Source organism: Watersipora subatra, chromosome 2 (assembly GCF_963576615.1).
Source record: "Watersipora subatra chromosome 2, tzWatSuba1.1, whole genome shotgun sequence".
In the NCBI taxonomy this organism is placed as follows: domain Eukaryota; kingdom Metazoa; phylum Bryozoa; class Gymnolaemata; order Cheilostomatida; family Watersiporidae; genus Watersipora; species Watersipora subatra.
The window spans coordinates 42,610,636-42,635,209 of record NC_088709.1 but is presented as its reverse complement, the minus strand read 5'-3'; the positions used below and the strand labels follow the sequence as shown (position 1 = coordinate 42,635,209).

The 24,574-nt window shown below is 36.3% G+C and overlaps 1 protein-coding gene across 1 annotated transcript; it reads left to right on the top strand.

Annotated features, from left to right (window-relative positions):
• Positions 1-962: 962 nt before the first annotated feature.
• LOC137388223 (glycerol kinase-like) lies at positions 963-24,147 on the top strand. Its single transcript, XM_068074726.1, has 9 exons — positions 963-973; positions 6,971-7,110; positions 8,363-8,425; positions 10,092-10,188; positions 11,145-11,229; positions 11,309-11,429; positions 12,653-12,790; positions 13,977-14,054; positions 24,053-24,147. The coding sequence occupies exons 1-9, from the start codon at positions 963-965 to the stop codon at positions 24,145-24,147; spliced, it is 828 nt and encodes a 275-aa protein (XP_067930827.1).
• The last annotated feature ends 427 nt before the right edge of the window (positions 24,148-24,574 follow it).

Sequence of the window (24,574 nt, the reverse complement as noted above, 5' to 3'; positions counted from 1 at the left end):
CTAGTCCGTCGTGGCTGTTGCCACTGTCCTTGCAAGGGTATATTTGATCCACAGTCAGTACTTCCCCCTACTGCTGTGGATGGTAACCGTTTCCCGGCCTCGTGACTTGAGGCTGTTGTCTTTGGGAGGCTTGGGGGCACCAGCGTTGGGTGTGCCCTGCCTGGCCGCAACCCCAACAATTTGGTCCCCTTTTGTCCACGCCCCGTTGTCCCAACAGCTTTCCTTCCCTCAGTCCATCTGCTAACCCCTTTATAGCCATCAGGACGTCGTTCAAGGTGGCTGATGGGGGGTCCGAATGGACGGGGGCGACTGTAGCGGGGGTGACTTCTTCTTCCTCCACCGTCATTATTAGGGGTCGCGCACCAGGCCGAGGAAGAGTGCGCTGAATTTGCAGGAACTCGTTCCCCGCCTGCACTGCTTCCTCCAAGCTCTGTGCCTTCATTGCCAACAGGTGGCGTTGGAGGGGCGTATTTCCCAGTGTCAGAGAAAACGCATCCATGGCCATACTGGACTGGTAGGATTCTGGGAGGTCAGCGTATGCTATTTTCACCAGACGCTCCATCTCTGTGGCATGTTCTTGGAGGTTCGTCTTGGGTTCCCTTTTTAGGTGGAGTCTACTCCTAGCCTCTCTCGGGGAGAGCCCGTACTTCATGCGTAAAGCCGAGAAGATGGAGGCAGGTGAGTCCCCTCGACTGCAACCTCTGGCTCCCTCCTTCAGGGTCTCCCGCAGGTGGAGGAGCGTGGCCTTCTCACTCCACTCATTTGCTTCCGCAACCTATTCGAACTGGGAGATGAATAACTCTACATCCTCACTCCCATCGAACTTCGGAGGCTTGAAGCTGGCTCCCCCTCTGGGTATCTGTAAGGCTCTAGTGATAGCCTCTGTCAGTTGACCAATCTGGTCGACCTGCTGTAACTCTGCCTCAGCCAGATCTCTGGTAGCATTCCGTCGGCTGTTTGGCATGGTTACTAGGTTCGTCTTATAAGTCCTAATTACCGCAGTTCAATCCCACTGCTGCCACCAGTGTGTTGAATCCTGCGACCAACACGTAGAGGCGACCTGGGTCGGCTTACTCTACCGGTCTGCATTCACTTTCCACAGGGGGCCGTGTAAGGGTTGCCCGTAGACCAACACGCGGAGGCGACTGGGTCGACTTACACCACCGGCCTATTACAACCACCTTACACCAGGAATTGCTCCCTGGGGGATATTATGCTCGTTCGACAGGGTCGACCTGAGGTCGACGGGGTCGACAGTGTTTCTATAACCCTACTCCCAAAGCACCGTCCGTAGACTGAGGCTTGGAGTACGTAAGTGCTCAGTGTGATTCTGTTATTGCGCAAAGTAACAGAAGAGTGTGGGTCCAAATGCAAAGCATGTATTGAACGAACTTACTAGGCCGAAACACGGCCTTAAGTACAACCAGATATGCAAATGAGGTGGCTAGGGCCAACCTCCTCTAGGGGCGTGACTATATAAAATAACACAAGAGAACACAACTCTAATGACAATAACCAAAAAGGAGATGGTAATGCATGTTTCCATCACAAAGTGATTCCCGCTTGTCTACACGATAATTTGTACCGAAAAGTAATAATAAGAAAATCGCTAAATGGAAAATATAAACCAAGTTTTTAAGTCAAGCTGGGACACGCGTATGAGCAGCCGTATATTTGTGCACTATGACAAAAAGTACTGTAACTATTTTAGTGAACTTGGCAGTAGCGCTTTTGCTACTGAGCGACTCAAAAAGTCACTAACAGGGGCGTCCCTTCCGACGCCTAAAACCTGTGCAATTATCTTGCAACCGTTTAAGGGTTTTCGAGTTAATCGAAGAAAGTAAAAATCTTATATATGAGCAATCTTTATTGTGGTAATCAATAGTCATATTTTACAATATGTTTTCCACAAGGTACCACAGCAGGTAAACTAACTAAAAAGTGGTGTACAACAAAAAAATAAAAAGGATCGCAAAGAAACTATAGTCTAACTAAAAATCTAGTGAATAGTCTAACTAGTATAATAATATTAGAACTGAACGCATAAAATATGTAGAACGCAAGCTTGAGGATTGATATGAGTATTGTTTAAACAAAAAGTGGACAAATAATAGCTCAGTGAAAATAGTATACAAATATATGACAACAGTTTGCTAGTCATGAAAACAAAGTGTAATATAAAATGGTTAAAATAGGTAAGGGTATATGGTGAATGGTATTATTGGTCAGAGGATAGTAGGTGTAGTTTGAGTTTTGTTTTAAAAGATTGCGAAGGAAGAGTTCTTAAATGAGTGCAGAGGTTATTAAATGAATTTAGCAGGTTACTGTTGAGTTTGTTGTGGTTTATGGCACTAGGTAATTTGAATCTGTTTCTGATTTTGTGACTATGGTTTACGGTTTCAAATCTTCATTGCGACTTGTTGTCTTTCTCGTATACTGATGGTTTTTGGCGCCACGATAAATAGTGAGGATCTCCTAATGCTGGTAGTGGTTTTTTATATTACGTTTGACAAGCATATTTCAACAAAAATGAACAACGCTCTCAAATATTGCCAAACGATCTCTTCATGATGCACCTGGTAGGCCTACTACATTATGTCAATGGTCAGTAATAAAGCGAAACTCTTTGGTGATTATGTTTTTATTTCATTTTTGAAAATGTTTTAACATTATGCAAGTATACGTGTTTGGCTTTGTGCATTTATTGTTCAATAATTTGTGATTTTGTGTAGGCTATAGCCTACCGTTATTGCAGTCTCTGAATCTGAGTTGAATTTCTCCAACGGCAAGGGTTGACTGAGACGGAGATGTCCCATTATCATAAACTCATTTACTGCCTCAATGTAAGTGCATATGTAAAAGAATTAAATATATTATTTCCATTTGCCGAACATCAAATTTTAGCATATATACCAAAGTTTCACCTTTGACAAATGGAAACAATATGACGTTTCAAATATGATAGCAATATGTATGTTTCTCAATATTTGGTCGTGAGTGAATTCGTTTTTCATTGTGATTGTCCATCTATAGCTATTGAAATCTTGGAATAACGAATTCATACCGCGGAAGGTTTGATCTTGGAACTTCTGTTCAAAGGTCCGACTCCTAACTAATTAAGCTACACAAGATTGATAGATTTTGCTAGGCAATATATGTCGTTAAATATGAGCAAATACGTCACCGCTTTCCGTCACAATGCAACACAATGGCGTAGCGTCACGAGAAGCGGTAGGTTTTATTAGTAAGCTTACTCAAATTATCCATTGGTGATGTGCCAGGCTAATAGCAAGTGGCAGGCAGTTCTCATTACCTCTCGTTGTTTACAAGCTGATTTTTAATACCGGGCAACGCCGGGTAGCACAGCTAGTTATTGTACATATATACAGTGCACCCTCAAGATACAATTACCCTGATATACAATTTTTTCATCTTACGAAGTTGAACATGGTGAGGTTTTTACCTCAAAAATTGAAGTTGCAATCTCTTAGACAGGGCTAGTTTAGCTTGCCAGAAAATTCCATTACGTTGCGTATTAAATTTATTTTAAGTGTGCAGTAACATAATAAGCATTGATACACTTTTGCATTCTCTCTGCTCTACTTGCTACATGTACCGGCTCAAGTCACATTACTGCAAAGGTATATACGTACTGTATAGTAAATATAATTTCATTTTTCTTTTGGATGGCCATTAAATGGTCAAGTGTGCGAGAGGCCACTTTTGATAACTGCATCGCTCGACCTTTTTGGCTGAATTAGGTTGAAAATGTTTTAACCAGATTTGCTAAAAGTTATAGTGGAAGTGTAGACAGAAACTGCTGTGTGATAAACTTTCAGTGACAAAAAACTTTGAGATACTGTGAAATAGTTAAAAAATACATACTTAAACTTAGCTTCAAGGGTGTTTAGTAAGCTAAATTTATTTCAAGTGAACTCAATGTTTATTTTATACGTACGTGCGTCTTGAAGGTAAGAACTCCTTACCGTATGTACTGCATATGGTACACACATTATAATGATGCATTTTATTTCAGATCATAACCACTAAACACAAAACAGTTACTGTAGGTAATTATAGTTACTCGAGTTAACATACTATTTTGTTAGTAGCTCTCAATATGTACAACATTTTCATAAGATTTTGATGATTTTTACCAGGGAATATTTGCATTGTATAATGACAATGGTTTCTATACCCGTACATACGATTTTTTCACCATACAGTGCCAATGCTGGAATGGATCAACATAATATCCGGAGGGTGCACTGTAAAGCTAATTGGACAGAAGAGGCATATTTAGAGGGAAGAGGGGAGGTGCTTGAATAGCTTTACTATTCCTCTTGTTCTAAATTGAAGAAACAAGAAGACCTGCTGCTGGTCTAAACTCTGCTGCCCTTCTCACAGTCATGACTATAAATACTACAGTCATGACAGGGGTAAGGGGGGGGGGGGGGTGGGAAGGGGAGCATGATGCCTCCCCTTATCACAGTCATGACTGTAGTGTTTACAGTCATAATGTGACGTGCAAATGCTTCTAATCTTTACCAAATTGGGATTTGAGCAGAAAATTCAAAATTTTCAGACTTTGACCAAACATTTAACTATCGGTCACATCTTACTGTATTTAATTTTTTATGATACAATTAGTAAAAAGAGAAGTTGAGAAGTGTTTATGCTGTGTTTTTTTATTTTACAGGTTTTGCTAGAATACACAACTGTACCCAATCATTAGAATCTTTTTAAATCATAATAGGAAAAATATTTGCGGTTTTATAACAAATCACGTTTTGAACAGCCTTCTGCAATGAGCATATTGTAATATAATTCTGCATATTGTACCGTATTGCCATACTGTCACTATTGTTGCTATCTGTCATATTGTATTGTATCGTATTGTCATACTGTCACTATTGTTACTATCTGCATGTCATATTGTATTGTCATACTGTCACTATTGTTATTATCTGTCATATCATATTGTCATACTGTCACTATTGTTACTATCTGCATGTCATATTGTATTGTCATACTGTCACTATTGTTATTATCTGTCATATCATATTGTCATACTGTCACTATTGTTACTATCTGTCATATTTTATTGTATCGTATTGTCATACTGTTACTATCTGTCATATTGTGTTGTATCATATTGTCGTACTGCCACTCGTGTTACTATTTGTCATATTGTATCGTATTGTCGTACTGTTACTATCGTTACTATCTGTCATATTGTATTGTATCATATTGTCATACTGTCAATCATTAGAATATTTTTAAAATTTAATAGGAAAAATATTTGCGGATTTATAACAAATCATGTTTTGAACAGACTTCTGCAATGAGCTATGAGTGAAAATCATTGTTAAATCATTGCATAAATAATTTTTCTGTTTTTAAATATTTACTTTAAATTGTTAAAACTATGTTCATTATTACGATTATTAATATTACGACTTATTAAATAGGTAGCAAAGTCTTTGATCCTTCCTATTTGATGCTCAAATACAATTTCAGTTTGCTCTCTATGACAATTTTCCAACAATGATAGATTAAGATTGGAGTTGTTGCCTCATCATTCAGAGTGTTTGCTGATGAACAAAGAGCTAACAGGGAGTTGCGACTCCCTGTTTGAGGCCCCCAGATGGCTACTCGCTTAACACATGATGCGAGAATCGTCTCACCTTTAGTTGGGTGGAACCATTACCCTATGTGCACAATTTTTACTGTGGAGCCAAAATTGCTGACTCCGTGAAAATTCACATTTTGTAGAGAAGTTATAAAAGTTCATGACCTGTTCTTCACATTCTTAGTGTAGATTGGTAGCCAAGCATTCGGTGAATATAATAATACAATGTATCTCTACAACTAGTTCATGGTATTATTGTAAGAATTGTTCACTATCTGTCATATTGTATTGTCATACTGTCTCTATTGTTATTATCTGTCATATTGTATTGTATTGTCATACTGTTACTATTGTTACTATCTGTCGTATTGCATTGTATCATATTGTCATACTGTCACTATTGTTACTATCTGTCATATTGTATTGTATTGTCATACTGTCACTATTGTTACAATCTGTCATATTGTATTGTATCGTATTGTCATACTGTCACTATTGTTACTATATGTCATATTGTATTGTATTGTCATACTGTTACTATTGTTTCTATCTGTCATATTGTATTGTATTGTCATACTGTTACTATTGTTACTATCTGTCGTATTGTATTGTATCATATTGTCATACTGTCACTATTGTTACTATCTGTCATATTGTATTGTATCGTATCATCATACTTTCCCTATTGTTACTATCTGTCATATTGTATGGTCATACTGTCACTATTGTTACTATCTGTCATATTTTATTGTCATACTGTCACTATTGTTACTATCTGCCATATTGTATTGTATCATATTGTCATACTGTCACTTTTGTTACTATCTGTCATACTGTATTGTCATACTGTCACTATTGTTACTATCTGTCGCATTGTATTGTATTGTCATACTGTCACTATTGTTACTATCTGTCATATTGTATTGTATCATATTGTCATACTGTTACTATTGTTACTATCTGTCATATTGTATTGTATCGTATTGTCATACTGTCACTATTGTTATTATCTGTCATATTGTATCGTATCGTATTGTCATACTGTCACTATTGTTACTATTTCTCATTTTGTATTGTGTCGTATTGTCATACTGTCCCTGTTGTTACTATCTGTCATATTGTATTGTATCGTATTGTCATACTGTCCCTGTTGTCACTATCTGTCATATTGTATTGTCATACTGTCACTATTGTTACTATCTGTCATATTGTATTGTATCGTATTGTCATAATGTCCCTGTTGTTACTATCTGTTACTACCTATTTGATGCTCAAATGCAATTCCAAGTTGCTATTTATCATTGGCATAAAAGTAAATATTATTATTTTTTACTACAGTTATGGTACTGGTTTTTTTCTCCTATACAATACTGGGGCTGAAATAGTGCTGGCAAACCTGGGCTTACTCACTACTGTAGCCTACAAGCTGGGAAAAGATGCTCCACCCGTGTATGCTTTAGAGGTCAGTGTTTCACTCTGTTTTACTTTCTTGTATAACACATGGCAATATCTAGAGTTTTTATAGTTACAGTGGACTCCCGTACAACAATAATTCATTCAGGTGGCATTTTAGGGCAACAATTTCATGTAGAGTAGTAAGGAAACTTATAGTAATTATCTAATGCAAACTGGGAAGTAGAAAAAAATTTTTTCTGTCATTTTCTTTTTTTCATACTTGTCAAAAATTAGTAAGAAAATAGTAAATCAACCCTAGTAGCTATATATATAACTTATATTTAATCTAGTAACCTAAAAATTATTACCATCGTAACTTCTTGCAATGGTAATAATTTTCTTATTTCCTCCTTTAACGGCGTTGTCAAACTTAGGACCTATGGATAAGTTATATATGTAGTTATATGGTTATATGCATATAATAAATTAATGTTCATAGTAAATATTATATTAAAATCTAAAATGCACAATAAACTTTCACATTCGCTTACTTCTCACTAATTTTTGTTTCACTCATACATGTACAAAGCATATCAACCATTTACTAAACATGAAGAATGCTGAACATAGGGGGAGAGTGAGCATCATATCTCTCATGCATTGCAGGAGGGATTTCGGTGAATAGCTTATTGGCATCTTCATTATTCCCAATGTATTCAGCACGCCGACGGCCAAGTTTGAATTTCGAGAGAAAGGTATGTTGATATCGTACGGTAAAAAACTGTTGAATGGCTGGGGCAAAAAGACATAGTGTTCCACATCGTAAGATGAAAATCTGTATAACAGAGACATCACAACCCACGAGTGCATTGTATGTTAGAGTTATCATTCCATAATCTAGTATATTGTATGTTAGAGTTATCATTCCATAATCTAGTAAGTAGTTAACATCTGAATATTTACTAGGCAATGTCTATTAGTTACTTTCTTAACTACATGCATAACTCTGAGCCAGAAGTTCACGACCTGTTCACCTCATTCTGTAAGTAGCTGCCCAGTTACTTATATCATGACTAAATGTTTATTACTATCCATTACATTGATAATTGTTTATTTGTTCATATCAGATAACATTATAACAAGAGCAGACAACTCTTGGTATCACATAATCATATATTTGATCACTTTTACTTGAAGTTATGTGATACTTGTCCAAATCATCGCTCACAAGCATTGTTCATTCCAAGTGTATCATTAAAGTCTTTGTGACTAGTCTATGTGGATGAGAATGTTCATGTAGTAATTTTATACATTTGCAAGGTTCTGTAGCGGTAGCTGGAGCTTGCATTCGTTGGCTTCGGGATAATCTCGGTATCATCAGCGATTCTGCTGAGTCAGGTGACTAGATTCCCTTCATTAACACTACTTATTCTGTTCATGATATGTTTAGTCATAACTTCAATCCTATAGCGGTGTGCAAAATTATGGCAACTCTCCCTCTGTTGTGTTCATTCTTGATTGAAAGACGTTCCTATTATCTCATCTCAGCTGAGCTCTATGTGCGCAATCTATACATTTCTAAAGCTTAGTGTCTTTTTAACTAATTATTTTGAAAACAAAAATGGTACAGTAATACTTCAACTTACGAGTGCTCCAACGTATGGGAAACATGAGATACGAGCCAGCTTTTAAGCAAGTTTCAGCACTAACATACGAGCCATGTTTGAGATACGAGCACGTGAGTCAGTTGCCAAATATGCCGGAGGTGTTTTATGAGAACAAAATCAATCTATATTTGTCAACTGCTCAGGTTATACTTTTGTACCATGTTTTTTTTGTGCGCAATTTTTAGTGCAAAATTATATGGATTAAAAGTACTGTGTGTTGACCGAAAGTTTGCCAGTAAAATGAAAGATAATGCAAAGAAAAAGCGAATGATAACAGTTGATATTAAACGGAAATCTATTGAAAAATATGCGAAATGTGTATGCGTGATTGAGCTAGCTCAGCAATATGACAGAAATACATCCACAATTATCAAACACAAGGATTATATTCAGGGCATTGATTTCGCAGAAGGACTAACCAGAGTTTTTTAAACGGCGCAGCGATCTTCACGACCACTCATGGAGAGACTGCTCAGGCATTGGATGAAAGATAAACAATTGGCCGATGACAGCATAACTGAAACGATGCTATGTGCAAAGGCCAGTGCAATCTATCAAAACTATAAAAATAGACATTCGGACAAGTAGACTAGTGGTCGTGCATTAACCCTTTGTGACGACACCTGTGTTTGTCCTAATCGCAACAAGTTGAAAGGGCGACAACGGTAAACGTCCTTAGGTAGGTGTATCTTAAAACGGCTGGCTAGTCGTGAAAGCGAAACCAAGGAAAAATTAGCTAACCAGCGAGAAACTTCAAACTACGAACGCCGAAGAAATTTTAATTACGTAAAGTTAAAAATGAAAGTTTGCTTTTAGGTTTGCTTTTAGGTTTGCTTTTAAGTTTGTCTTTTAAGACATTGATAAAATCCAAATTTATCAAAGTCAGCTGTTGTAATGAAGGATAACTTATATCTCCCTCCCTGGCAAATGCTAGCGTTAGCTGCTATTGTATGTATTTAATTTTACATTTTAATAAATCACATTTCCTTGCATTATTTTTTATTTGTTGCTTTTTGAAAGCATGTGGTAAGTGAGGACAATAACCAACATGTTTTTTCTGGTACAATATCTTGTTTTGAATGTTTTATTTGCATTTTTTAGAGTATGAAAACCAATCAATATATATTTAATTGTTCTATATATGAATAAATTGCACCAACATGCGAGTAAATTAACATACGAGCTCAGTCTCAGAACGCCTTAAGCTCGTAAGTCGAAGTTTGACTGTATTTGGTATTTGTGGTACTTGACTAATTTTTTTGTGATACTTGAGCAGCACTTGTGGTACTTCAGTAGAACTTGAGATACTTGAGTACGACTTGTGGTAGTTGAGGAGCACTCGTGATACTACAGTAGTACTTGTGATGCATATTGTCAGAGGAATTGTTCTAATGTAGAGACACTAGCAGCCACAGTAGACAGCACAGCAGGCTGTTATTTTGTACCAGCCTTCACAGGTCTCTTCTGTCCACACTGGCAGCCTGATGCAAGGGGGTGAGTGACTTACATACTTAGTTCTACTTCTAACTAGTCGTACCTCAACTTACGAGCTTAAGGCATGTCAGGACTGAGCTTGTACTTCAATTCAGGTTTAAGTAATTTGTATCTCAAATCAATTGTTTTTGTGTAAACTTACTAAATACAAATTTATCCATTCCCACCATGTGACAAATCCCTAAAACTAGGATATTACAATGGAAAAACTTGTTATGATAGTTTCAGTTCACCACATCTTATTCTTTCTATTCATCATTTGAATTCTTATAAATTCTTATAATTCTTACCTGATTTTAGGGATGTTTTCTATGGCCAGCTTATATGCAAGATAGGCTTATATGTGGGGATATACGGTACCCTCTTGAAAATACTATAAGTTTTTACAGTGTAACAAGTTTTAAACTTTCAATGCGTTTATTAATTTCTTTATAATAAGCTTTTCTACCTTTTCTAAAATTCCATTAGATTATAATAATAGTAATATCATTTGCATCGCACGAGCTAGTCAGCATGGCTGCCAACATGACTGTCCAACAGGGCTGTGCAATTTGGCTGACAGATATGGTTGTTCCGTATTGCTACTCAATATGGCTGCACATAATGGATGTTCAATATGGCTGCTCAATGTGGCTGTTCAATATGGCTGTTCTAGATAGCTGTTTAATATGGCTGCACAAGATGGCTGTTCAATATGGCTGCACAAAATGGCTGCCCAACATGGCTGACCAGCATGGACATGAATCATTAAAATACCACAGTTCCTTAAATACCTAAGTAAACTTATTTTTGGTGGATTGGAAGTTGTCCCCTCTCTCCAGAAATAAATCTTGCTGTTGGTGAAGTTCAAACACGCATCATTGTAGATAAACTAAATTATTTATATTACTGAAAATACAGAGTAGTAGGTATACATGGTGACATCTATGACCAGAGCTAATCTCCTTGTATTGTAGAACCATATGCGGCCTGTCAACACGCACAACAAAGGCACATATCGTTAGAGCAGCTCTGGAAGCCGTCTGCTATCAGACCAGAGAGGTAAATTTCTTCTGGATACACTGAGCTCTACTAGTCATTATGGTTTTATGTCCAAGGTCCACACAAAATCAATTTATAGATTTTAGACGCTATGAATAGCGACAGCGGCATCCCTCTGGCATCTCTCCAGGTCGCCGGAGGTATGACTCAGAATTCTCTACTCATGCAAATGCAAGCAGACCTCGTCAGGATTCCCGTCGGTAAGACATCTGTGAGGCCATCTAAAGGTTGGAGGTTATCTAAAGCTTTTAGTAGGGCAGTGTACCTTTTTGCCGGCTTTGTGTGAGATGTTTGTGTATTTAGATTGTCTGCAATTGATTTCAAGAATTTGTTTACAGCTAATAATTTTGATCTGTTATCTGTAAAAGTCGAGTTAAGCCGTGGTCACACGATGGCCAAACCGACTTAGGTTTGGTTTGGTTCTGAGGTTGTTTTACTTCAGTTTGGCTAAGTCACATGTCACACGGCATCCGAAGTCACTTCACTTTCTAAATACCGTACACATGAATACAGGACACTGTTTCATTGGTAGTTTTTATGTATTTGAGCTAAATATTTTTATTGTAAACAAAAGACTTTGAGGAACAATTATTAATTATAATTACGCCGCAGATTTATCAGAAGATCGTTCAGCTGCTCAAAACAAATCACTCAATACAAAGATTTTGCCAACCCTTCCCATTAACAAAATTATATTTTTGTTAACATAGGAATGTTTTTCCATGCTGAGTACATAACAAACAAAAACAGTATTTATCATAGTACTGTGGTTTTACATAAATAAATCAGTCAACGATTCTTCATCAGGATGAGTATGCCACATCACTTCTATTCTACATGAAAGAAAACCACAACCATTATCTTACATTTATGCAAAACTTGAGTGCAACATCTTACATTTATGCAACACAATCACAAGTCCGGGTGAGCCTTGTCGTAAATTGCTTCATGTTGTTTATTTAACGAAATAAAAAGATTGTCCCATTTCTTTTTTAACTTTGCTCACACGCACGTAAAGAGAAATGTGACGCGTGCTCACTAGAATTTTAACCAGCCCATCAGAGCAAGGGTTCGGCCACGAAATTTCGAGCAGGACCGAAATGGTTTGTTTCAGCCAGAAATGTCTTCGGCCGAACAGTTTACAGCTGACACCGACATTGTTTTGCATCATTTAGTTCGTTTTGGCTCTCGTGTGACCACCCCTTTAGACCACCCTATGCTTGAGAGATCCGGTGTTTAGAAAGGGGCATTTCATTGGTGTTTGAGTGGTTACATAAGCCAATCATGCCTGATGATGTTTGGTTATTTTTAGTAAACAAACTGTACTGACAGCGTATGTAATGTCCAATGGAATATCCCTTTGTTTATCCAAATGATATTTTCATATTTTATAATTATAGTCTATTTATATTAAATATTCTAGTTCGACCTTCCATGCCAGAGACGACAGCACTCGGTGCAGCAATGGCTGCCGGGTACTGCATTGGAGTATGGAGTTTAAATCCTGAGGATTTGTCTGCCATCACTACTGATGTCTTTAAACCTCTCATATCTGAGGAAGGTAGGTGTTAGGATCACTGTGGACAACTTGCCTCTTCTATTGTTTGTATTCATTCTCAATGTTAGTATCTGTTAGTTTGTTCTTTAATTTCATTAATCCATATTTTTAAAAGTATATAGATTGTAATCTGTTCTCATTAGCTTTTTTCATTTTTATATGAGCAGTTATAAAATTGGAAGTTTATTTTTTTTACTGGATGGCTTATAGGAGTTGTCGTTCCCTCTAGTTCCCCACGCAGAGGAGTCGTCTCTCTTCACTAGCTGGTATATAGTAATCCCTCTTCTGAGCTGGCATAAATGAAACTCTCACCGTGAGCTGTGAGTGTTGTGCATCATAGCTCAATTCATGTTAGCTTGCTTCCTCCTGCAAAAAGCTACTATCGTTACAAAGTTTCTTTCGAGAACCAGAAACTCATTTTGGCAATCATGTATACGGGTGAAGCATGACATGTAGGTTTCACAAACTGCCTTATAGCAGAGAGCAAGGGTATGCACCACTTCTTTCTTAAATATAGTGGAGCCACTTGCATTTCTTGTAATCTGACCTCAGCCAGGTAATTGCTCTTCTCGCCCAGCAAACTCAGTAGTGTGGGCAGAGTTGGAGTTATCCTTGCTTTTTTATTACTCCATGGGCAATAATTTCATTAGAAATAAAAAAGACAAATTCATGCAAAGATCATAAAAAGGACAACAGTTGTCAATCAAATAATTGGTTAGACATTGCGTTTAAAATACCTTTCTTTATTAAGGATATGGTTATTAGGTGGAGCATCGTTAAAGCTGCAATGAAATTTTGAAAATAAATTTTAGAGCTTTTATGCAATTTGTTCACGAAAGTTGAAATGAGTTGAAAACTTGTAATTGTGACGCAAAAGATGAGGACACAAACCATGACAGATCCTCAAACTTGTAAGGATGATTTAAAATAAGCATGTTCCATATACATGTAGTTTTACAATTATTGTTATTTCTCCAAAGGTATCTATTCTCTGAAATCAGACTCCCTGAGCAGCTCATCACATTTTATACAAGACCGAGTCTATTGTTGTTGTGAACACCTAGTATGTTGGCTTCCTAGCCTGTGCACCAGGTGTACATACTTTCTACTCTTGGCTGAGTGAAAGTAGTGCATTGCTTAAATTCATTTGCGTCATACGTGCTGTTATCTCTTTCCATTGGTTGTTCAGAGAGAGATAAGAGGTTTAAGCGGTGGACTGATGCTGTGGAGAGGTCAAAGCACTGGGATACCCTCGGAGGGGATACAGGTAGGATGTATTTCCTATTATTGTCAATTATTATAGCATTCATTTCAAGATGAACTTGACAAGAATTTATCAGAAAGTATCTGTACTTTTATCTACTATATAAACGGCAATCATTGTCTGTCTGTCTATCTATCTATCTATCTGTGTATCTGTCTGTCCGCTTTATAGAGTACCGTACTTTTTCGACTATTAGCCACTACTTTTATATAAGGGTGTGTCTATTCTGTGGTTTTTTTCACCGCTAGGGCACATTAACGGGAATCTCCGGTTAGTACACGCCTCTATTATAATACGTAACCTGCTATTCATCGTAGGGATGGACGATAAATACTGATATGCTAATAGTATGAGTTGTCTTCTCGGTATATTGAGTCACCGATAACTCCCAAATAGGAGCAGTATAAATAAATTATATGGCGGTCTTTTTTTTCGATTCGATCGTTAGTTAGTTAGTAATCTTTTATTTTGCTGATAACAAAATAACAAAAAGCCTCTATTTGCAGGCATATTATCCAATAAAGCGGAAACTGTAGAAGAATCCTGAATGCAAGATAGTAGTGAACAATTCATATTTAGTTTGAGATTATTTGTGTAAAAGTTAAAAGAAAATTTACATGAGAGGATGACTTCAAATAAGTAATGCAGGATAGCTTATACAAAGATAAATTGATTGATATGTACTATATACAAGGGTTCAGGGCTGAAGAATAGATCCTCTATGAGTATTGATTGTGGCAAGATTGTAACAGATTCGATCGTACAAAGCAAACTTAATTAATATGAGTAAGTAGTAAAATTAAATTAGTAGTAAATATTAGTAGTGAATTAAATAAAATTTACTACTCTTTAAATAAATTAATGAGTAGTAAATTACATCTAATTAATATTTACTGCCAACGTGTACCGGAAAGGTCATGTGAACATTTGTTTCTTGCAACCACTAGAAAAACGCTGTTCTCTATTTACTATATAAACGGCAATCGTTGTCTATCTGATTGGTTGTCCGCCTTATAGAGCGGTCTTTCCTTTTATCGTCGTACGAATTTCGGTTGTACGAAGCAAACTGAATCAGGTAATATGTGTAGTAACGGTAAATAAATTATAGAGCGGTTTTTCTTTTTCCATCCGGTCGAACGAAGCCAACCGAATTAATATGAGTATTAATTATCGTAATATCGTAATTTCGTAATATGGACTATTAGCCGCTACTTTTCTCTGACGATTTGAGCTAAGCGGCTTATATAAAGGTGTGGCGATTCTGTTGTTTTTCTTTCACCGCTCGAGCGCATTAACCAAAATCCCCGGTTAGCACGCTTTTTAAACGGCAAATTTTCTGCCATGTTTAAAAGCACCTTTCCTGAGTTCTGCGGCCTATACAAAGGTGTCTATACAGCTATACAAATGTACTATTCATTAAATAAAATAAATTAACGAGTAGTTATTTACATGCAATTAATATTTACTGCCAACGTGTACCGAGAAGGTCACGTAAACGTTTGTTTCTTGGAGCCACTGGAAAAACGCATTTCTCACCTACTAAATTTCCACATCAAAAAGGTAAGTGTTTCTTATACGATGTTGTATTTTCTATGAATTGCCACATCTCCACTACTCAATAACGTTGGATTTGCCGATGTTCGTGATAGTGGGTCATGTTCATTTCCTTCAGCAGCCGAGTTACTAATTTTTTTCCAGCTACGAGTAGGCCTACTGTAACTTACTATTACAGAACTTTCACGAGTACTCAGAGCGTTGTGATACGCTATTGTGAAAAGAAAGAGAGCAGCTGCTATCGAATTACTGTCACCCTGCATCAGCCATGACCAGCTATACGTCGCCTGCTCAAAAGTAGGCACACGCTGAAAACTGTTTCTTCATACGCCCGACAGACAAACCAAAAATTTTGTCTATCCGCATGTGTTGCGTTGAACTAAGGGAGAGAGAGAGGGAGAGAAAGGGAGAGAGAGAGAGAGGGAGAGCGAGGAGGAGAGGGAGAAGAGAGAGAGGGGGAGAGGGAGAGAAGGGGAAAGAGAGGGAGAGCGAGGAGAGGGGGGGAGAGAGAGAGGGAGAGAAAGAGGGAGAGAAGGAGAGGGGGAAGAGGGAGGGAGAGAGAGAGAGAGGGGAGAGAGGGAGAGACGGAGAGAGGGAGAGAAGGAGAGAGAGAGGGAGAGCGAGGAGGAGGGGGGGGGGGGGAGAGAGAGAGGGAGAGAAAGAGGGAGGGAGAGATGGAGAGAGGGAGATGTAACTGCATATTTGGAGTTGTTTTACAGTATGAAAGACAACTCTCAATAAACCTTATGCTGCACGTGAATCTATTCCTGTAGATGGGTAATGCAGCTAGTATCATATATGATTGTTTTTAATGTTTGAGGCGATCTGACTATCAGAATGTTTTAAGATAAAATGGACAAAACTTGATTGTGGTTAAAATGTTCAGATCGAGCGAAGGTGTGATTATGATAGAATGATTATGATGAATAGAGACGTGTCATTAATAGAATAGGCGTGTCCACAGAATAGGGACGAGTCACTCTGCAACTTGAACACAATAACTGATATCAACTATAGCAATGATAGCAACTAGTGACATCATTTCGCACATATTTTTCTTCTGAGCATTTCGACCACGGCTGAAGTTTTTTTGATTTTAATCATGAAACGACCTACATGTATTAGTCGGATTATCTCAAACATCAAATACGATCTCAATTGATAGAAAAATGCTGATACTTTCTGATAAAATCTACTAAAACTTTAGGTAAGTTTATTTATAATACTTTGAGTGGGAAAATGAAACTGATAAAACTATTAAACATTGTCACTTATACATAGTCATGATAATAATCACTGTGTTTCTATTCAGTGAAGTTCTCTCTTATAGGAGTTGTTATTCCTTGAACAGACAGAAGGTTATATGTACCCAGCCTTTATAAGTTCTGTTTGATTGTTATGTGAAAGTGCAAAATAGGTACATAATCCAATAAACTAAACTATTCCCATTGTTTGCTTTTGAGGTTATTTATACTTAATATTTTTGTACTAATCAGTTTTTTGAGGATTTGGGTATAAATAACTAATCAAATCAAAAGAATTTTATTGTAAAAAATTAATACTAACTACCACAGCAGGAATAGCAAAATGCAGTCTGTAATACAAACTGAATATTACTCATAGCAGTTGACCTCTTCATAGAGTACAATGTAATTTTTAAATAGTACCTCATGAGTAGCTGGTTGATTGTATGGTAGGAATGACAACTGTGTGTTAGGACAATTCTAGGTATGAATAAGACTAGCTGTAGTACATAATATTTATTATGATAAAAGCCCTGTCTGTTTGTCTGTTTGAAGCCAGGCTTAGAGGTTAGGAATAAATAATACACTGCACAGGAATTGAACTCAGATATTCAGTGTTCCACTCAGGTACACTACTAACTTCATCGTTCAACCACCCTGCAGCATTGTGGAATAATTGTGCACATAGCTGTTACACATGGTGATCTCCCACCATGCACTGGACTGCCAGGATACTACCCCAATATAAAATAGTCCATGGTGGTGCTACAGTAGAATCCTGGGATACGGCTGCAATTTGGTCCAGGATTGCAATTGCAAGATGAAATTGCCGTATGGCGAGGCCTCTTAACTCCTATAGATGCTTTTTGAAGCTTCTATTTGGAGAAATACCCGCAAAGAGGCCTGTTTCTGGCAACTGCTGAAATTATTTATGAAATTACTCATGCACCTGTCATCAATACTGCCCATAAGATCATCCATTGTCCTAATGGTTTCCTAATGTTTGTGCATTAAATCTAGCAATTCAAACAAACTGATAACTTTCCTTCTGCCGATGAAGTTTGGTATCCCACTCTTCTTTGACTTTTGTTTATTGCTAGCAGACTCATTCCCAATTTTTGGTTCTCCCAAAATTATCACCATCAGGACCCATCTAACTACGGCAGTTTCGTAATGGCAGCGATTAACTGTTCGTTTTTGAGCTTTTAAGAGCTTGTAATCAGATTTTCACATATTTTGCACCACCAACACAGCAGAGTAAGACATGGTGAATCTTTTAATAGCAAATAACTGTAATGTGAAATTTGTTGCAAGTCAACCTTTAAAGTTTACTTTTTTAGCTTAATTTATTTAAAACGACATGTATCTATATATAATGTATATAAAATATATATAATAAATATATATATAATCTATATTAAAATAGGTATTAATTAAATAAAAAAAGAAAATGAAAGTTTAACTTTACATACATGTAAGCAAGGTATGATGAGGCCCATATGCTCAGTAGCACTGCAGCTAGTCAACATGCTGGGTCTACAGAAGTTGGTATAACTTGGTAATGAAAATAACGTTCACTATCTAATTACAATAAAAAAGTAGGCTGGTTTTGATTAATTTAGGTTTAACAAGTGGCTCTTGACATCTCTTTAAGTTACCAAGTATTGAAATATTATGTAAGTTTATTGGGAGACTGTTCCATTGTGATGAAACTCTATATTCAATTGTTTTTCACCTATGATTAGAAATCAACAGATCATATCTTTATATAGTTTGAATTGTTATTACAGCATATCCTTATATGGTATGAATTGTTTTTAGAGCATATCCTTATATGGTATGAATTGTGATTAGAACATATCCTTATATGGTATGAATTGTTATTAGAGCATATCCTTATATGATATGAATTGTTATCAGAGCATGTCCTTATATGGTATGAATTGTGATTAGAGCATATCCTTATATGGTACCAATTGTTATTAGAGCATATCCTTATATGGTATGAATTGTGATAAGAGCATATCCTTATATGGTATGAATTGTTATTAGAGCATATCCTTATATGGTATGAATTGTTATTAGAGCATATTCTTATATGGTATTAATTGTGATTAGAGCATATCCTTATATGGTATGAATTGTTGCTAGAGCATATCCTTATATGGTATGAATTGTTATTAGAGCATATCCTTATATGATATGAATTGTGATTGTAGCATATCTTTATATGGAATGGATTGTGATTAGAGCATATCTTTATATGGTATGAATTGTTATTAGAGCATATCCTTATATGGTATGAATTGTGATTAGAGCATATCCTTATATGGTATGAATTGTGATTAGAGCATATCCATATATGATATGAATTGCCAGCATTAGTTGGTAGCCAGTGCTAACTAGTTAGAAAATAAATTGTATAATTTCTGCCCCTAGTTACTGTAGAGAGAACAAAAGACTTGACAGTGTTTGTTCAGAAACACAAATACAATCATAAACATTAGAAAAGTAAAGTTTTCTTCCTCATCAAAGTTTGCTCGTGTTGGTCCTCAGCAGTCTCAAACTGTAAAATAGTAGTATTGTAGAATGTGTACAAATATATTACTAACAATGGTCCGCTACTAAATATGAAGCTCTAAATTAAGAATTGCCTTCTCTCTCATCAAAACTATTATTAAAAATGAGCAAATAAGTCATTTTGTGATATTTTACTATAGTTCACCAAACTGATGTCAGTGCTTGTTGTACCAATATTTGAATAATTGTTCAGTTCAGGCCCGCAGCATCATACTCGGGCATTACTTACTCCATGTTTAGATGTTTATTGGAGTTCGTGTTTGCATCAAACTTTCCAACCATCTCATTAAACTCAGTCAGCCATCAAAAACGACATGTTTTCCCCGAGCTTCGGACATGTTCATATATTAGCACAGCATTATGATACTGTTGAGGTATTTCTAGCCTTGGGTCTACAAATTATAGACTTAGATGTTAACTGTTGTGTATTGACCAATCACAAGAGCAATGATTCAACTTCACATTAATGTAAGCCGATGCTCGAGGTTGTTTCACTTTGCAACTTTGCCTGCTATGGTTTGGGTTTGCTTACTTGGCCAAAATAAATGTTCAAAGACTTCTAAAGCAGAATACAACAAACAAAACCAAACCCATAGGAAAGCTTGAACCGGTGTAGAAGTTTTAATGGAATTGAATTTGTCTTTAATAACCTGATGAAAAAATTTTAATTTATTATTACTCTGAGATGTGTGAGCTTTTTCATGTAATTGTAAACAAGAAAGTATGGTTCTAGTTTGTGTTCTGATAGATGCATCCTGTAATGACTTACCTATTGGCATCTGTAAGTGTCTGCATGACAAGTTCAAACAGGTGACTTGGTGCTATTATAGATTAGCGTTTGCATATATTGTAGAATAAGAACACCGTAATACAGGTACTTTCATACTGCAACATGCATTTGAAACTGCATTGTGACAAGCTACTGCAGGTGCTCAAATTTGGTTTGCTCTGCAAGTGCTTTATCTACATCTAAATATAGCTGTATCCCACGTGATTTCACGGCTCTCTCTCTCTCTCTCTTCAGTCTATCGATTGGTTTCAGTGGAATTCAGACAACGGTTTCTGCTCACATTTCACCTTTAAATTTTCACTTCTTTCTGTTTATAATTGTGGTTGCTCGTAACCTGATATTACTAAGCGCAGGTAATTTCTCTGAGACACATAGTTGAGATCCTTTAGGGGAGTCGGGGGTGGTACTGGTACTTCGTGTGTACTGAGTGTATGTCAAAGGAAAGCATTGTAAAACGATAGTTGGCAATACAGCACAATTTTCAATTTCAAAATAACTAACAATAAACTGTTTTCAGTCCTTAAAATAATATTACTAAAGTAGAAGATAAAATGTTTACAATATTTAAAGATGAACTTACCCAAAATTTTAACAGATTTTATCAGAAAGTATCTTTGACAGAATTTTTCTATTACATGTATTTGCAGTTATTTTTAATGTTTGAGGTCATCTGACTTCCAGTAGGTTTCAAGATTAAAATGGATAAAAATTGATCGCAGTTAAAATGCTCAGAATAAGATTATGTGCAAAATGATGTCACTAGTTGAAGACCACAATGGAAAAACCTGTGATGTCACATTTTGGTTTTTTTGGAGTTATTGCTATGTATCTGTAGTTTTGGCACTGTAGAATTGTATGGTGAATTAAAAATTTGGAGTTTGTTTGTTTCTTGGAGCCACTGGAAAAACGCATTTCTCACCTACTAAATTTCCACATCAAAAAGGTAAGTGTTTCTTATACGATGTTGTATTTTCTATGAATTGCCACATCTCCACTACTTAATAACGTGTGAAACACGTTGTAAGTTAACGTGAAAAACCAGTGTTATCCTAGGAAAAACTGTGTTTAAATTTTATGCTCAAATGAAAAAAACAGGAGATGTCCTAGCCGTAATATGGAAAAATCGGCTAAGTTCAATAGCTAACCCATCAAAGAGAGTGTTGCTCATTAACGCGGTCTTGCATTGTTTAATGTTGCTTAGCTAGCAGAAACGATCGATGTGTAACGTGTGCTCGTTCGTTAAATTATTATTAATAATGATGGCATCTGGGGATAGATCGAGTCTTCAGAATAAACTGAAAAGCATAGAAAACAAAGAAAAGATGGTAGTGCACAAAAGCAAGCTAAAAAGCTAAAGGTTTCTAGCCACACAACAGGAGGAAATTGCTTATGCAAACGGTAAACATGCTTTGTAATTGCGAGCAGATGACAGGCAGAAGTTGTTTACTGATTTTAGTCAATTTTACGCTACAAATAATACAAAACGAATATTTATCTTTGCTAATAACTGTGTGTAAAGTAGAGAGAAGAAGGCCCCATTGAAAGTCACATAGGTCCCGAAGTAGTGCAGTTAGATTCGTTCTGTGATGGATACGCTGGACAGAACACAAACTACTCACTCATTCACTATTTTCATTGGCTTGTGCATGAGAAAACCTTTTTAACAAAATCACAATAAGCTATTCAATGTGTGAACATTCTTACATAGAATGTGATTGAGACATGACTGCAGTGAGTTGCAAGTCCGATGTAGATCTACCGTCTAATCGGGAAAATTGTTTTGAGTTGCTCGCAAACATCCTAAACCCTTTAATACAATTTATCTTAACAGCTCAAAGTTCTTTAATAACACGGAATATCTTAAACAGATGTACCAGGCAACTTGCCCAATGAAAACTAGGTCTATACGTCAAGTGAAAGCTGCGAATACGAAAAGCAAGCTCATGGAATTTTATAGAGAAACGTGAAATGGCAGTTACATCGAGAGTGCTATTAAAAACCTGAGCTTTCTCATTAAATTCAATCAACTACATGTATCATTACCATCAGTCGATTGCCATTCAGCAAAGGTAAATACCAAAATTGGCGAGTCCTTAAACAACTTTGCAAACTAGAGAATCAACCATATTTTGATAATTTTACAACCAGTGATGTTGTGACAGCAGATAGTGATGAAATTTAGACATTGTAGTGAAACTTTAAACTGTTATTAATTACTGGATGTGTTACAGTACTTATGTTATAGCTAAATATAGTTTGAAGTGGAAAAAATATAATGTTTAATTGAGCAAAACCTTTTTAGTGCATTCAAATGGAAAAATAGGTGATGTCCGTTGCCAACATGCATGTTCATTTTTGACCACTGAATTACAAAAAACCAATATTCTGAGGTAAAAATGTTATTTTATAAGCACCAAACTATGTATCTGTCCATAAACCTACATATATTTGTCATAAGCTGTATTTTCATTGCGTGATCCAGTCTCAAATCTTAAAAACTGATTTTCTCGAAACTGCAAAAGTGTGACATCACTGGCTTTTCCATTGTGGTCTTCAGTTGTAAACTTGCAATAGTTGACATCGGCTATTGCTTTCAAGCTGCAGCATTACGTGTCTCTACACAGTCGATTTCTTTGTAGACATCATAATCACCCATTCACTTGATCTGAGCATTTTAGCTGCAATCCAGTTTTATCAATATTAATCTTGAAACATTCTTGCAATGTACTGCAGGAATGTCGTGCACTGATAAGGAGTTGTCTGCTCCTTTTATTATACATATTAGAATCAAAAAAATGTTTATGTTCATGTTTTGGAGCTAGCTGAAAATAATTGTTAGTGATATGTTTGCAACCTGGAAACCAAACGGAGAGATTTCTTTAATAGCACCACTAGTTGTCACAACTCTGACCTATCTAGGTCTCTGGTGCCACCCTTATACTGTTGTTTGTAGCAAGTAGTGATAAGGAATAATATTTATGGAGTCACAAGTTATGATGTCTATTAGTTGTTATTAATTGTGGTTATAGCTAGTATTCCTGGTTATTGGTAATATTATTATAAGGATGTCAGTATTTTGGACTCCTCAGTGATTGAACTTTCTGCTTCATACCACAGACTGTTCACTTATTTAGTAACCACATGATTGTATAAATGGGCATCCTGCTGATATTATTAGGACACAGTCTCTTCATGAGCTCACAACTCCAATTATTACAGTTCTGGTTGAAAAGCTATTAAATAAAACATGAAATCATGCTATACTATTATTTCATCTCAAACAATGTAGACAGTGTCTGTAGGGTTTGTTGTTATGCTGCTAATGAATGATGTTGTGGCAATGCAGATGTTCCATATACAAAAAGACAGCGCTGTTGTTTTTTTTTAAATTTATGCATTGTCATCTGATCAATGATGTTGATATATATTTCTCAGTTCTATCATATAGATGACAGTAATTGATATTCCTTTTTGTATATCATATAGACCTGGTTTTTTGGCATGTAATGAAGAACATGATTATTAATGGCCAATAGAAAGTTATACATAAATGTTACACATGCTACAAATCTACTGTTTCATTCTCCAATATGGTGCTTCACGTCGATTTCATCATTTTCATACTTTGTGTAAAACAATGCAAGCCATAGAAAGACTTGTCTTGGAGATTTCTAGAAATAATAGGAATTTAGATAAGAAATATATGAGAACAAACATACATATTCTGTTGATGATCATAGTTGAGCACATGCTGTTGATTTGTTCTTAGGAAACTACTCTGGTTTCATCCGCTTGCTGTGTTGGCAATAACTGACAACTTGGTGTATTTGTAGATGCCATAACCAACAAACAAGGAATGGTCTCTACATGTGGAGTATACGCCTTCACTACAATGGCATTAGCTATACTGGCTCATTCACTCTCATGACATCCTACCAGGTTCAGTCTAAAATGTTCAGATTTAGTAGTTGTCTGCTCAGCGCCACGACATTAAGGTGTGACAACTATTGACACTACTAGTTTCGTAGCATAAAAACCTTTGTATGACATTCAGTTTATAGAGTTGTGTTACACCTTGTCTATTAGGCAATCCAGTTTACATGGCCATCGAGTTCTCACTGCACCATTCTTGAGCTTGATGATCTGGAATTTCCAGGAAAAGCCTAAGCAGTTTTTAGGTAGTAATTTGATCAAATTAAAAAACTGGCTCATACTAGTTTGGATGTCTTTGTTTCAGCAGGAATATTTGAATTGCTATTTAACCCATTTTAAAAGGTTATTATTAAAGGTTACAATCAAATTTAATTAAAGAAAGAATTTCTATTTCAATTGAAACTATATTTCTATTTCCTTGA

Coding starts and splice junctions, on each gene's coding strand:
- LOC137388223 (XM_068074726.1), top strand. Junction 11,230..11,308: donor TCTGCTATCAGACCAGAGAG/GTAAATTTCTTC, acceptor ATCAATTTATAG/ATTTTAGACGCTATGAATAG. Junction 14,055..24,052: donor TACCCTCGGAGGGGATACAG/GTAGGATGTATT, acceptor GTGTATTTGTAG/ATGCCATAACCAACAAACAA.